At 34.5% G+C, this 17,100-nt stretch overlaps 1 protein-coding gene across 1 annotated transcript in view; it reads right to left on the reverse strand.

The window, feature by feature from the left end:
* LOC135198281 (uncharacterized) overlaps positions 1 to 17,100 on the reverse strand; it is a 50,193-nt gene that overhangs the window by 5,871 nt on the left and 27,222 nt on the right. The window contains exon 4 of the mRNA XM_064225851.1: positions 7,376 to 7,530. Coding sequence (XP_064081921.1) covers positions 7,376 to 7,530 — 155 coding nt within the window. The remainder of the gene's footprint in view (positions 1 to 7,375; positions 7,531 to 17,100) is intronic.

Genomic DNA, 17,100 nt, shown 5'->3' on the forward strand with positions numbered 1-17,100 from the left:
TTATAAAAAACATATATACAAAATATATATATATATGTGTATATATATATATCTATATATATATATATGATATAGATATATATATATATATATATATATTCTATATATATATATATATATATATATATAGAGAGAGAGAGAGAGAGAGAGAGAGAGAGAGAGAGAGAGAGAGAATGTTACATACAAATAAAAAATATGCAGGGGGGGGGGCATATATTTGGGTCTGAAATGATGACGGGTGGAGGGCGCCCTGCTAGCAACCCAGGTTAGAGCAATATTAGATGAGCCCAGCGATTGGCCAACGCTAATTGCTCGCCGTTGCTAAAGATACCCGAGGTCAAGATACCCGGGGTCAACTACGCTGATGCAAACTGCCCTGTCGATAGACATTTCAGCAACAGGAAGCCGGAAATCAAGGCCGAATGACAACAGAAATGACAGACTGGAAGGAAACTCCATTTTAAACATGATATATTGAAGACTAACTCTATGTCATTTATTATTATTGAATTATTATTCAGAAGATGAACCGTTTTCATATGGAACAGTTCCACAGGGGCCACTGACTTGAAATTCAAGCTTCCAGAGAATATGGTGTTCATTAGAAAGAAGTAACAGAATTATTATTATCAATTTTTGTGACCTTAATTTTATCAAAACAGGATTCTGGTATATTGGTATTGATATCATCATTGCATCCTTGTCTGAAGATTAAATGGATATTGGAAAGTTGCTTGCAACACGAAGTAACAGAAAGAGAACACTGATTTGAAAGGCTGAAAAGATTGACTACAAATGAAACTAACCTAGTGCAATAATAATTTCCAATAGAAAAGACAGATAGTAATAATAAGAATAAAATAATAAACTAATTGTATACAGCTGTTTGACCTGAAGATGTCTTATGCTGAACCTAAGTTAAGCTAGATTCTTTGAGTTGTCTGCAGTCAGCAAATCTACGATTCAATATCTATATATTATATTTTTATAAATATAAATAGAGAATTTAATCTCTAATGGCCGAAGGTATTACATGCAATCAAATGTACACACCCTCAAAGCTATATATATTTTTTCATGAGTAAAAATTTTAAGTTTTCATATTGATAAAATATAACCGTTTAAGGATTAACGAGAGAGAGAGAGAGAGAGAGAGAGAGAGGAGAAGAGAGAGAGAGAGAGAGCCCTAATGCCTGAACGACGAGCGTAAATGGGTGGACTGTGGACAGCAAAGATACAAGATATGCATGAAATCTCCAGGCTACACGAATTAAGTCCTATTTTAAAATAATGACCAGAATTCAAAGGACTCTTGCCGTTTCAGTTCCATATAATTCATGATATAAAAAAATAAAAACTCTTTCTCTTAATCAGGGTTCGCATAACAGCGTATACATCTTGAAAGAAGTATTATCTTACAGTCTCTCTTCGACCTTGGAGTCCGTAATTATAGGAGGTCACACCACTTCCGTCTTACACCAACTTTCTCAAGTTACCCATGGGATCTCGAGCGAAAATATCACTGCGTGAAAGAAAATAAGAAAAATAAAAAAAATAAAAATCCTCATGGCAACCGCCATACAGGACGGAAGAAGAAGATACATGTTTGAGAGAGAGAGAGAGAGAGAGAGAGAGAGAGAGAGAGAGAGAGAGAAACTTGACAGCCTGAGGGAAAGAATATTGCTAGAATATTGTGTATCTGAAAAACGAATTTCTTAACGTAATTACTTCCGATGTTTTCCTGAGGTTTTTAAGTTAAGTTTATGGAGAGAGAGAGAGAGAGAGAGAGAGAGAGAGAGAGAGAGAGAGAGAGAGAGAGAGAGAGAGAGAAAGTCAAAATGCGTTCAAATGACAACGTATCCAACAGAGGACGCCGACCTTCATAGCTACCTAATGACGCGATTGCTTGCAATCAGCAATGTCTTGCAACATGAAAAAGCACAATCTTTTCACACAAGGATATAAATAATTGCTTTAAAAAATGACGAATACACAATGTTTCAAAAATCTCGTTAACATGCGAGAAACCTCGTATCGATTTTTGGAACAACCTCATATCGACTTTTGGAAACAACCTCACATCGATTTTTGGAAACAAACTCATATTATCGATTTTTGGAAACAACCTCATTTCGATTTTTGGAACCTCAAATCGATTTTTGGAAACTACCTCATATCGATTTTTAGAAACAACCTCATATCGATTTTTGGAAACAACCTCATATCGAATTTTGGAAACTACCTCATATCGATTTTTAGAAACAACCTCATATCGATTTTTGGAAACAACCTCATATCGATTTTTGGTTTTTAAACAAACACCTCATATCGATTTTTGTAGTAAACAACCTCATATCGATTTTTGGAAACAAAAACCTCATATCGATTTTTGAAAACAACCTCATATCGATTTTTGGAAACAACCTCATATCGAATTTTAGAAACAACCTCATATCGATTTTTGGGAACAACCTCATATCGATTTTTGGAAACAACCTCATATCGATTTTTGGAAACAACCTCATATCGATTTTTAGAAACAACCTCATATCGATTTTTGGAAACAACCTCATATCGATTTTTGGAAACAACCTCATATCGATTTTTGGAAACTACCTCATATCGATTTTTGGAAACAACCTCATATCGATTTTTGGAAACAACCTCATATCGATTTTTAGAAACAACCTCATATCGATTTTTGGAAACAACCTCATATCGATGAAACATAAACGCGCGCTGCTGATTCGATGATGGTTTACTGCGCATGCGTCAAGGCGAGGGTCAGTGGTGGGCACTAAAGAATGATGTGGCAGATGATTAAAGGTCAGATGATTAAAGTTTCCAGATTTCATAAAATGAAGCCTTAAGCTCTAAGCGCAACGCATTTCTCTCTCTCTCTCTCTCTCTCTCTCTCTCTCTCTCTCTCTCTCTCTCTCTAAGCGAGAAGCCCTGATGTTAGAAAGATGTACTCAGGGAACGTCTGTTGAAGAAAGGGGTGAATTATGTACTTGGTAGTTAGTCGAGGTTACGGAGAGAGAGAGAGAGAGGAGAGACTGTATATAAAAAAAATTACGGACGACATCACACATATATCACATTAAAATAAAAAGGCCTATTCGTAACCTAAGAAATATATCAATATGATATATGATTAAATAATGTAAGAATACTTCGTCTCTTCCTGAAATGCAATATTTAGATTCTGTTCCGTGTAAATCCCGGTGGACGCGTATTAATACGAATAAGTGCAGTTGTTGGTCGCGCTAAAGATCATAAACGATGTGTGCAGACATATTCCAAGAATAGAGTAACGTCATGCAAAAAAAAAAAAAAGAAACAAAAAAAGAAGGGGGGAATGCGTGCGGACTTTTCAGCAGCTTCATGACGGCTAATGTCAACGAATACCTCAAGACTTGGGAGGGTGGGGGAGGGATTTAAGCGTAGCATAATCCGTCTCGTGCTTTCATTAACAGCCAGAATACGCTGGCATTTAATTTATAGTTGTAACGTTAAGTTTCATGCCTTAAACCATTTTTATACAACTCAGGGCTAATTGACGATCGTGGTTTCTCTCTCTCTCTCTTTATATATATATATATATATATATATATATATATATATATATATATATATATATATATATTTATTTATATATATATATATATATATAAATATATATATATATATATATATATATATATATATACATACAAATTAAATATACACGTATATATGATGAGTGTATGGACAAAAGTCTTCTGGAATTATATGCTTGATAACCATAACTGTTTCATAGCCATGCCTAATTACTTTTTCAAAATGAACTAAGATGCAAAACTAATCTACATTGACCCGAAAGACTTTGCAATTTAATGATGCGTATACTAAGTACATCAAGTAGGCCTCAGCAGAGGACGACTGAATACAGAGATTCATACCTACGCAATAAAATTGTCAGGCTGACGTCACTGGTTACTTAAAAAAAATACGCAAATACGCACTCAGTTCAAGATGTCAGCACCTTTAGGCAGTCGGCAATTAAAACCAAAATTATACGTTTGTTGAGCCAATTTCGACACCCCACTGGGAGAGATTTAAGAAAAAAAAAACATGCACACACGCACGGAGCTCCCTTGAACGACGGAAAAATTTTAGGCAAGACAAGCCCACCTCAGCTATGAAACGGCCCAAATCAAAAAGATTAAGTTCTTTTTCTCTCTATTTCATTCCAGTATTACTACTCTCTCTCTCTCTCTCTCTCTCTCTCTCTCTCTCTCTCTCTCTCAACACACACACACACACACACGCTATATATATATATATATATATATCTATATATAAAATTTCAGGCACTCAAATAAATTTTTTTTTCTCCACAAATGGTATAAAAATTGTCCTTTCTCTCTCTCTCTCTTTATATATATATATATGTGTGTGTGTGTATATATGTATATGAGATATGTATAAATGTATGTATATATATATATATATATATATATATATATATATATATATATACATATGTCATATTTCATCCACAAATACTGCTTATTCTCCTCTCTTCTCTCTCTCTCTCTCTCTCTCTCTCTCTCTCTCTCTATCACACACACACACACACACACACACACACGATAATTGGAAGGCGACAAAGCAAGTCATGACCTGCGGGAGGAATAACAAAAGGATGTGTAATAATAATCACCCAACGAGTATTCGGGGATGGAGGTGGGGTGGGTGGGGTAGGGGTAAGGGGTAGCGGTAGGGTTAGGGGTGGGTGACTAGGAGCAAATGATTGACACCCAACCTTAGCCTTAACCCACCACTGCCGTGTTTCTTGTCCGTGTGTTTTTGCCCCCACTAATAAGGCATAATAAGAGGACGAATGGATTTCGCCATGCTGTCGATGGAAGGGGCCAAAAAAATGTAGGAGGGGGACCGGTGGGAGGGAGGGGGAGAGGGAAGGAGGGGGCACAAATGGAAGACTGGGAGGGGGAAGGGCTAGGGGTGGGAGGAGAATAGAATTATTAATATTAAGGTGGCAAGCGACTATTCGACCGTGTTCTGCGTAGGTTTATTCTCGACTAATATCGTGAAAGGTCAAGACTATAGTTAGACCAATTTTGGAACTTATTCCTTTAAAGTCTCTCTGTTTTTCCTGAGGATTAACTGGTTGATGAACGTCTTTGAAATAGATGGCGGGGGGGGGGGGGGGGGGGGAGAGAAGGGGGTGGGGAGGGCGATGGCTGTAAAATAAAATTCATTTCTCCATCACATTTTGCAAATAGGCGCATGCGCAAACGTTGCATTTATAATGTTGGGAGACTGTTCAACCTCCCACCCATGAGTCTATACATACGCGTGTATTGTATATATACAACATACATATATACATACACACAAATATATATACATACATACTACATATTATATATATAATATATATATATAAATATATATATATATAGTATATATATATAAAAAATCAAAAGCAAACAATCTCGTATCAAGGGTGGAACTTATAAATTTCTGACTCACACTGGGATCGAACCCAGGTCGTTCAACTGAAAGACAAGGTCGCTACCAACTGAACCACACAGTAAGCCTGCCTAGGTAAAAGCCTGAGGTAACAGATGCACTCAGCTTCCAACCCCTTTTATGACTAGTGTGGTTCAGTTGGTAGCGGCCTCGCCCTGCAATTGAAAGACCGGAGTTCAATCCCGATGTGAGTACAATTTATATATATATATATATATATATATATATATATATATATATATATATTATATATATATATATGGGTGGATTCTACAAAGTGTAAGGAAGTCTGTTTTTGAAATGGGATTGTTAAATCATGCTTTCCCCTAATGGCAACAGTTGACTAATCACAGAGTAGGTAATTTGTTTCACAAGTCAACACAACCAAATGGATTTTTCACGAAACGAAACCAAACATTTAAACAAATCCCACCCCAACCCCCCTCCCGCCCCAACACACAAATTAACCCAGAAGGTTCGAACCATATCTATGGGTCGAACTGAGGTCTATCACGGTAATAGAGAAATAGATAGAGAGATATGTAAGTACTAAATACATATACATGTTTTTTATGAATAAACAAGTGCTTTATCAAGTGCGTAAAAACCATTTCAGTTTATGATCAACATCCACATACATATAGTACATACACATATACGAGTGCACATGTATTTCAAAAGAAATAATGTTCACAGACTATATACACATGTTAAACATATATATGTATACATTATTTACACATATATACATATATATACATATATAGATATATTAATTCATTTATTTAAAACATTTTTTATTTCCTCTTCACATTTTCGTTTCTGAAGCTCCTTCATTCTGAAACTATATATACAATCTATATAATAAAAAAAATTTACTCCCAGCTTCTCCCTCTGGTTCCAAAACAATTACAAGGACATAAGAGTAATCAACTTGAACACAACACTGTTTCCAAGTTAAGACTCCCCCATCTTCGAAGTCAACATGTTGATGATAGGGTTAAATAATTTAGTTAAGTCAAGCACCATAAGTGCTGTTGGGTCCTCGTGAGATGAAACAAGTTATAACTTAAGCTGATATAGTAAGATGGCATTCAGTGACCTGAAGTTCTCGGGTGAAAGTGGCAAGAAATGCGAAAGGGTGGAGAAAGAAACGAGAGAAATGGTTAAAACTCAAAAGGCAGTAAACAGGAGGGGTTATTTCGAAGAGGAAGGAGAGGGAGGATTTGAAACTGGTGCGAAAGACAATTTGAGACAAAAGAGGAATATATGTAAAACATAACAGACACTACAAAATGGAAACGGTACACACACACACACACTATATAATGTGTGTGTGTATGTATGTATGTAAATCTTATAAAAGGAGCCCATAAAAACGCCAAAATATACTGAGAAAATACTACACTTCAGAGACTGCTGTCTCTGAAACAATAGTATTTCCCCTCTACATTTTGGCGTTTTTATGGGCTCCTTTCATTAGATGGAATTCTTTGTAACGGAACATTTTTACCAGTCATTATATATATGAATATGTATATATATATATATATATATATATATATATATATATATAATATATATATATACAAAAAGTAAGTATATAATACATACATACATTATATATAATAACATTTTATATATATATATATATATATATATAATATATATATATGTAAAACTTCCTTCTGAAGAGAAGACACGAAGACCCCACGACCGAAACTTGAAAATTTTGCAACGTGAGGATTTGCAAGCTGCACCAGATCTATCACGATAATTAGCGCGTCCGTGATATCTTGTCATCTTTAAGTCGCAAATTAAGAAAGCTTATATTTACGATGGCCGAACTGTTCGCATGCTCGCGAATAGGAGGAGGAGGAGGAGGAGGAGGAGGAGGAGGAGAGGAGGAGGAGGAGGAGGAGGAGGAGGAGGTAGGCAGGATATTTTCCGAGACCTTCATTATATCCTGAGGTTCATTACTTCTTCCTTTGTCTGCATTTTTCATTAAATCTTGATTGATGGGTCTTCAGGAAAGGCCAGTTAGGTGCCACGGAATCTCGTGGGTTTTGTGTATATATATATATATATATATATATATATATATATATATATATATATATATATATATATAGTTCTGTAAAACATTACACGAAAATCAGCAGCATAACATAACCAGGAACATAAAAAATAAAGAACTAAAATAAAAAACTGCTATTAAACGAAAACAACGTCCACCTCGGTGCTAAGATATGTAATCAGTATATACAGGGTGTCCATAAATTCCCAGTACCATTACAAGTATTTATTGCTCAGAATGGTACTGGGACTTTATGGACATCTTTTATATATATATATATATATATATATATATATATATATATATTATATATATATATATATATATATATATATATATATATATATATATATATATATATATATATATATATATATATATATATATATATATATATATTATATAGATAAATAATTCGAGTCCATTCCCACTCCTCTTACTAAAACATTTCCCTATACGTCTGTCAACTCTACTTCCGCCGGCTCTTCAAATTTCCTTAATGCATTGTCTCCCTCGCGATCTCCTTAACTTAAAAAAAAAAAGAAAAAAAAAGCTCACTCCTGTTCTCGCCTTACCTCATCTTTATTTCTTTCACCTTCCCCTCCCTTCCTCTTCCTCCTTTCGCATTCCTGTGCTTGCCACCTCCTCGCAAAACGAGATGACGTCTTCCTTCTCTCTCTCTCTCTCTCTCTGCAGTAGAGAACAGGGCGCAGGCAATTTTCTCTGCCTTTACATTTTGGAATCGATGGCAATTCGTGTTCTTCGAGTCTCGTGATTTCATTTATCAATCATACGTTCCTTTTTTTGGTGAGAGAGAGAGAGAGAGAGAGAGAGAGAGAGAGAGAGAGAGAGAGAGAGAGAGAGAGAGAGAGAATTATAATTTCACTGCCAATCGATTTAGGTTTCTCAACAAATGGAGAATCAAAAATTTCATTCACCATCATGTATTCCTTTTAAGTTTCTCTGTGAGAGAGAGAGAGAGAGAGAGAGAGAGAGAGAGAGAGAGAGAGAGAGAGAGAGAGAGAGTCATAATTCCTTTATCAATCAGAAACCCAATTTATTATTCACAATTCCATTTAGAATTATGCCTTTCTTTCGAGTTTCTTCAGAGAGAGAGAGAGAGAGAGAGAGAGAGAGAGAGAGAGAGAGAGAGAGAGAGAGAGAGTCTACACTAAAAACATCCGTTGCGAGAACGACGTGGAAAACAAGACGAGAGAATTCCGAGCTAATCTAAAATGCAACGCTCCCGCAAACGGCAATGAATTCAAATGTGCTCTCGGAGCAAAAAAAAAAAGCTCCCTAAACGGTCCCAGAACTGGAGCAATAGAAAACGGAGTTGAGGTAACAGAAAACAGACTAGAGGAAATAGAAAACGTCACCAGTAAACATTGACTCGGAATAGCTTATACAACACAAGAGAGCAAAAAAATACCTAATGTATACAGGCGGGACTGGGGCTCATTAGAAGGAGACTCTTCCTCTTTCTAAAAGGAGACGCTCCTTCTTGATGTAATCAAGTTGCTTTCGCTGGGTGAGTTCAGTCCAGCCGAATCATTTGCATTCCGGCACCTCCCTGTTAACGTTATGGTTTAAAATTGGGAGGTAGAGTATTAGCTCTGTCTCTCTCAAGTGCAAGTGGAGATATTTCAAGTCCACTGGTTCTTTAGAGAGATTGTGGTTTGAATTGTTTATTACCAATTTATTATCATTATTAAAAGTAATAGCTACTTCAGCGGCGATACGGTTGTAGAGGTTCATCTCTACTTTTCGAATAGCGGCTTTTTTCAGTACTACTTAAAACAGGCTAGTAGAGCGCCTATGGAGGTCATTTTCAAATACAGGGCCAAGATCATTGTATAGATTTATTTTACCGTTTTTACAGATGAATTATATCATAGTCATTCACGGTTTCCCTGTACCCAGCTTCTGTACAAATTGAAATATAAATATATTCACTGCATATGAAAATGACCTCCATAGGCGCCCTACTAAGTAGCCTGTTTAAGCAGTACTGAAAAAGCCGCTATTCGAAAAATAGAGAAGAATCTCTACAAGCGTAACGCTGCTGAAGTAGCCAATATACTTTTAATAAAAGTATGCTTGAGAGAGGGTCTGCTTCCTAAGTATTATTATTATTTAAAAAAAAAAAAAATCCTCATAGTAGCGCGTCTTCAAATGGAGAAAAAAATCCACAGTTATGTAAACGTACATAAATTTAAATTCAAAACTTTAGAGATAGCTTTCGGGAATCTGCAGATTGATAAGGGGAACAGAACAGATTCCCGAAAGCTATCCTTAAAGTTTTAAATTTAAATATATGTACATTTACATAACCGTGGATTTATTTCTCCATCATTATTATTATTATCACTATTATCATTATTATTTTGGAAGGAGACACTCTTTGAGGCTAACTTCATTGAAAGAAAGACACTCCGTATATACCGCTGATCTTTAAGTATTGCACCTTCTCAACTTGGCGTACAAGTTTCTTCGTTTCAGCAGGTAAATTACGAAGTAGTTGTCCGAAGTTCATTTATTATTCCATCAACTCAGCAGGTGCCTTGTTACCACAGGAGAAGGCGAATGGCACCAAGAGTACATGCAGGGATTATTTATTATTATTATTATTATTTCCTAGGCAAACAAGTGACCCAAGAAAGTGAAAAATATACAGCCACCAAGTCACACAGAGATAACATTGGACAAAATAATAAAATAAATAAATGAATGAATAAATAAATAAATAAAAAGAGCTAAGAGACAACAACAAATGGAACTCGGTAAAAAGAAAAAAAAATAAATAAAGCCGGAATCACACTGCCTTTCCCAAAACCAAAGATACTTACTAAAAAAATAAATAAATAAACAAATAAAACCAATCAACAGCCATTCCTTTACATAAATTTTGGGCTTTAAATGAACACATATACTCCATAAACCGCTTACTGCTTAGCATTCGTAACATGTATCACTCATAGCTTTGCATTGCAAGAACCTACGAAAGGCGCGCGTTCGAACTATGACCAAATCCCAAATCCGGGCGGGCATGTAAATTTCCTAAATGGCGAAATGGGATTTGGGGGTGGGGGTGGGGGCGGGCGAGGTACGGGGGTGTTATGGGCGTTGACTTCTGTAAACTGCGGTGCTGATAACCAACCCACCCGGCCCCCGGGAAAACAATGATCGCCCGATACCTATTGACAGCTTTTATATAAAGCATTCTGTGAGGCCCCCCTTACATGGCGCTTGTGATGGTGGATTTAGCGACGAAGGTTCTTACAGTGGAAAAGAACCGCGCATACATACTAGGATAATATAATATATAATATATATAATATATATATATAATATATATATATATATATATATACATACACACACACGATCCAGGGGCATTTACGCCTCCATGCTACAACAGAGGAGATTAACCCCGCAACTGAAATGGAGGTTTTTATCAGCTCTCCAGGGTTGTTTGTCTAAAGAGGCATTACGGGATAGATAGATACAGAGTTGCTTTGGAAGCAAATTGCTTCCGCATCGATTTACTGTGTACGTTGCCATCACAGGTGACCGATAGACTGACTGGCTAATCGCTTCACATTCTGACATCAAAGTGGCTCTGATTTATTTATTGCTCTGTGTTGACGTCTCAACAAATATACTAGACATCTTCAGCGGGGGCCCCCAACCCCCCTCTCCAACAACCCTTCCAAAAAATGCGAATGATGTTACAATACTTATCTAACTACAAGGAGGGAAAAAAATATGATAAGAATTTCTGTAAAGGAACTAGAGGGGCTTTCCAGTGTGTGTGTGTGTGTGTGTGTGTGTGTGTGTGTGTGTGTGTGTGTGTGTGTGTGTGTGTGTGTCACTTTCTACGCCAACTAAAGGTCTCAATCATTTTCAAAATTTACAATTCACTCTTACACTCACATATACACTCACACACACACACACACACACAAACAAACACACAGGTCCTTGTAGTCTTGCCAAAAAAAGTAAATTGAGAAACGAAGAAGATAATACTTTTGAAGAAGAAGAAGAAGAAGAAGAAGAAGAAGAGAGGAAGGAGGAGGAGGAGCTAATTCCGACGGCGAATATTAAGAGGGCGCATCCTGAGGACTCCTTATCCCTCGCCCGAGAGGAAAAGCGAAATCACCTATAAAACGCCCATAAAATATGCATAAAATCCCCCCTCACCCCCCAACCCCAACCCCGCGCGTAAAGGATGATCACTTTTGTAATATATTTTTCAAAAGATAATATTCTCGGCTCCTCCAGATTCCGTTCTAATAAGATATAAGTTTATGGGATATTCACAGCCGCGGGTAATTGAAAGTTAATACGGCCGCTACATAAAAGCGGGGCTTTACAGCGTGGCTGCAGGGCCCAGCCAATATTTTCGGACGGAAATTAGTTTGTGCGGAGGCGACAACTACACATACTGGTAAAAGGTGTTTGTTAGATGGCAAAGAAAGAAAGAAAATAAAAAAACTACACATAATGGTGAAAAGGTGTTTGTTAGACGGCAAAAAAAAACTAGACATACTGGTAAAAGGTTTGTTGGCCGGCAAAAAAAGAAAAAGAAAAATACACATGCTGGTAAAAGGTGTTTGCTAGAAGGCAAAAAAAAAATACACATATTGGTAAAAGGTGTTTGTTACATGGCAAAAAAATAAAATGAAATAAAATAAAAACTACACTTACTGGTAAAAGCTGTTTGTTAGACAACAAAATATGAAAAAAAATACACCTATTGGTAAAAAGGTGTTTATTTACCACGGCAAAAAAAAAAAAAACTACACACACTGGTAAAAGGTGTTTGTTAGACGGCAGGTGTTTGAGATACAAAAAAAAAAAAAAAATGAAAAAAACATACTGTAAAAAGTGTTCTTGGACGGCAAAAAAAAAAAAAAAAAAAAACTACTTACATATATACTGGTAAAAGGTGTTTGTTAGATGGCAAAGAAAGAAAGAAAAAAAAAAACACTACACATACTGGTAAAAGGTGTTTGTTAGACGGCAAAAAAAAACTAGACATACTGGTAAAAGGTTTGTTGGCCGGCAAAAAAAAAAAAAAAAAAAAAAAATACACATGCTGGTAAAAGGTGTTTGCTAGAAGGCAAAAAAAAAAAAAAGAAAAAAAATCACATATTGGTAAAAGGTGTTTGTTACATGGCAAAAAAATAAAATGAAATAAAAATAAAAACCTTACACTTACTGGTAAAAGCTGTTTGTTAGACAGCAAAATATAAAAAAACTACACATATTGGTAAAGGTGTTTGTTAGACGGCAAAAAAATGAAAAAATACACACACTGATAAAGGTGTTTGTTTTAGACGGCAGTGTTTGAGGAAAAAAAAAAAAAAAAAAAAAAAAAAAAAAACATACTGGTAAAACAAAGGTTGGTTTTGTTAGGTGGCAAAAAAAGAAAAAAAACTACACATACTAGTAAAAGATGTTTGTTACAGAAAAAAAAAAAAACTACACATACTGGTAAAAGTGTTTGTTAGAAGGCAAAAAAATACACATATATATACTGGTAAAAGGTGTTTGTTAGACGGCAAAAGATAAAAAGTAAAAAATACACGTTGGTAAAAGGTGTTTGTTAGACGGCAAAAAATCTTAAAAAAATACGCATTGGTAAAGGTGTTTTTTCGACGGGACCTTTTGGCCAAAAAAAAAAAAAAAAACAATGCACATACTGGTAAAAGGTTTGTTAGACGGCAAAAAAAATCTACACATACTGGTAAAAAGAAAAAAAAACACTGGTAAAAGGTATTTGTTAAGCGACAAAAACATAAACACAAAACAAAACAAGAACGAAAATCAACCTGCTAATTACAAATGGGTTTGTTTTAATGAACAACGGCAAGTTGTGATCCGGCCTCCAGCTTACTCAGGATGCGTGCAAGATTTTCCCCTCATGCATAAGTTGTAAAAACATTACGTTTCTAACTTTTAATGTAAATTAAAACGTGCTAAAATCGTCGGTCAAAAAGAGCCTTGTTCCACCAAAGAAAATTAAAATAAAATACCCTCTATTTTATTGGAAATAATTGTTCTATACTGTTTAACATGCACATTACTTATTTTTTACATTTTCATTCTAATAAATAAATAATAAAATATTCTATCCTGAAATTCCTGTATCTTTAACTCAATCCTAAACACCGTTTTTAGACTTTTTCTTTCATCGATCTTTCCTAACCCCCACCCCCACCCCAACAAGAACAACAAAAACAACAACATAGTAATTTGTAGGCTTACTCCCCGAGTAAGTCAAAATAGCAGAGGCGAAACTTACCATATTGGTAAAAGATGTTAGTTAACCAAAAACAAAATCAGTCAAATATCAAGCAACCAAATTTCTTTTAAATGGGCTTTTTATTGAACAAAAACTTATATAAAAAAAACTAGCTACTGATTAAATAAATGATCAAAACCAAATAATAAAGTTACTCTAGAATGACGACGATATATGGAAACATACAGATTTTTAAATAAAACTGCAAAAGTCAAGTGACAAAATAAAGATGAGGAAATTCAAACTATTGATGAAAAAAAAGAAAAGAAGTCAGTCTACTTATCTATCAAAGCTGTACTTGTTAAGAAGCAGGGTTGGTGATCTTTCTGTTTCATAAAAAAAATTAAAAATCAGTGATTTATTTGAATTTTTTATTGATTTGATTCTTTTGATTTATATTTTTTTCAATTTGTTTTTTTTTATTTGTTAGATGTTTTTTCAACCTTTTTTTTCTCAAAAACGTATTTTATGACAGAATTACTATTGATTTATCTTTTAGGTTTCCAGTTCTGGCCTAAAGTATGTATATACTTGCAATTTTTTTTATATAAAAATAAATAGATGCAGCACAGTTATGCTTAATTTTTTTTTATTAACCTCAAAACCATATATTTTTTTTTATTTGTTTGCTTCAAATAAAAAAATTTAAAAAATCAATTATTTAATCACTTGGTTAACTCAGTTTGATTTAATCATTGCCAACCCTGCAATGAAAAAATTGCAAAGCACGAGGCCGCGATATATATAATAAATTATGTTTATTAACCGCCAAAGCATATCAACCACGAAGCTGAATTTACTGACGTGAAGCTGTTTCATATTTTTGTGTGCATGTATTTCTAGAGAGCAAAGAAACATAACGCCATTTTTCGCACAAGGAATGAACGACGCACACAAAGACATGGGATACCGTAATACGGTCAAGGAAATCTCTCCTTCAGTAATCTGTAATCCATAATGATCAGCCTACACACTAAATATCTATTGAAGCACCATATAAACAAATACTCGTTTTCGATCAGTCGCTCAGCCTAACAGAAAACGTGTTCAGACTCCCAATGAGGGAGGACTATCCAATTTCGTCAATGTCGACTTCTCTCTCTTCGTTGCCTTTTATCTTATCTGGGAGGTTTTTCCTTGCCACCTACCGCAATACAAACAAACAGCTAGGCTAACGATTTTAAATTTTAAAGATAGTAATGTATGTAAATTTTTATTTACATGATAATGCGCAGAAAACTTAGGAAACAAAAAAAAAAATCCGCAGGCTTACAATTAAAAAAAAATCACAAAAGACGTTTTCTCAAAAACTGGGAATTACGAGGACGAAAATATTCAAATTCTCAGAGAATCGTATTCACCCGAGTTGAAAATGACCATATCATCACTCAAAGGCCCGGGGGGAAATTCATTTTCCCATTTCTTTTTTCGTTTCGTACCATCATCATCAAAACGCTAAAATTCCCATGGAAATCATAACACCAAAATGCGAATTGTTTTGACGAATTAAAAATTAAAATATATATTCGTTTGTATGTATATATATATATATTATAATATATATATATAATATATATATATATTATACAATATACATACACACACATATATATATATATATATATATATATATATAATATATATATATATATACTATATATATATATATATATATACACATATACATACATAGTTTCAGACAACAATAACAAAACTTTACAGTCCAGAATTGCATACGGATGACGCAACAAACACATGCAGTAAGTATTTGCGTGTGCATGCATATATGATATATAATATATATATATATAATATATATATATATCTATATATATATATCTATATATATATATATATATATATATATATATATATATATATATATATATAGTCCTGGTACATGGCTATGCGGTACAGCACAAACGGACGTTTTGTTACTGAGGAGGCCAACTGCTTTGTAGCTCTTAAGTAATCTACAAGTTTTAACGGCTGGTGAATTTCGTACACGGATTTCGGGGCAATAACTCCTCCCTCATTTTATCACACACCCACGGCTTTCGTTTCAAGAATATTTCTTTTTTGTTAACATAACGTATACCCTATTGTTATATATTTTGAGTAGGTGGCACAAAACTCTTTCATTTTCAAAGTCTTGTGGTAAATGACATTACCATGCACTTTGACCAAGTGGCACAAAACAGTATATACCTTTTTTCAAAATCTGGTGTTATATGTAAAATAACTTATATTCCAAGATGTGGGTACGTCAGTTCCCAGGGTCCAAAAATCCGAAATCAATAGCCCCTGGAATTCTCCTCGACGCTCGCTGGTCTAATATCGGTAATTACGGGTGGGTCAATTTCAAGTCCGCAATTCTTACTCAGGAAATCCCGAAGGAAAGAAAAGAAAAAAAATTGGGAAAAGAAGAAGTCTCTTTCACCGAATCTGCCTCTTAACGCAGAAAAGACTAGTGATCATTTCAGGTTTTTCATGAATGCCAAAACAGGCTGCGAGACAAATAAAACAATTGTATGTATGTATGCATATATATATATATATATATATACATATATTTATATAAAATATATATATATATATAATATATAGATATATATATATATATAAATACATATATATTATGTATGTATTTGTGTGCGTGTTCATGTGTGTGATTTCTACCACTATGTCATACCCATCTATAGGGGTATAGTAACCAAAGGCTTGGGATGTGGAACTCTATCTTTGTTGCCAAATAACCGTAGTGTGTACGCTAGTTATTTGCTATTTTTCTCTATGTTTGTATGGCAAAATCGTCATCATTTCCTTTTCGATCAGTTTTTTTCGTGGCTCTTCCGGATATATATGCTGGTATGAGTTATTGTTAAAAATAATTAAAAAAAAAAAAAAAAAAAAAAAAAAAAAAAAAAAGTCATACCAGCGCATAATCAAACCGGTAAAAATGAAGATTTTTGAAACGACGAAGAAAGGAAATATATATATTATATATATTATATTATATTATAATATTATATATTATTATATTAATATATTATAAATTGGGTAAACCAGTCGTGGTTTGGAAAAGTGACGTTTAAGAATCGAGACTTTTTAAGCATCAGACCAAGGTCTATAGAGAACACAAGGTCTGCCCTTCCGCTACCCAAATTCTACG

The sequence above is a fragment of the Macrobrachium nipponense genome, chromosome 22, assembly GCF_015104395.2.
Source record: "Macrobrachium nipponense isolate FS-2020 chromosome 22, ASM1510439v2, whole genome shotgun sequence".
Lineage (NCBI taxonomy): Eukaryota > Metazoa > Arthropoda > Malacostraca > Decapoda > Palaemonidae > Macrobrachium > Macrobrachium nipponense.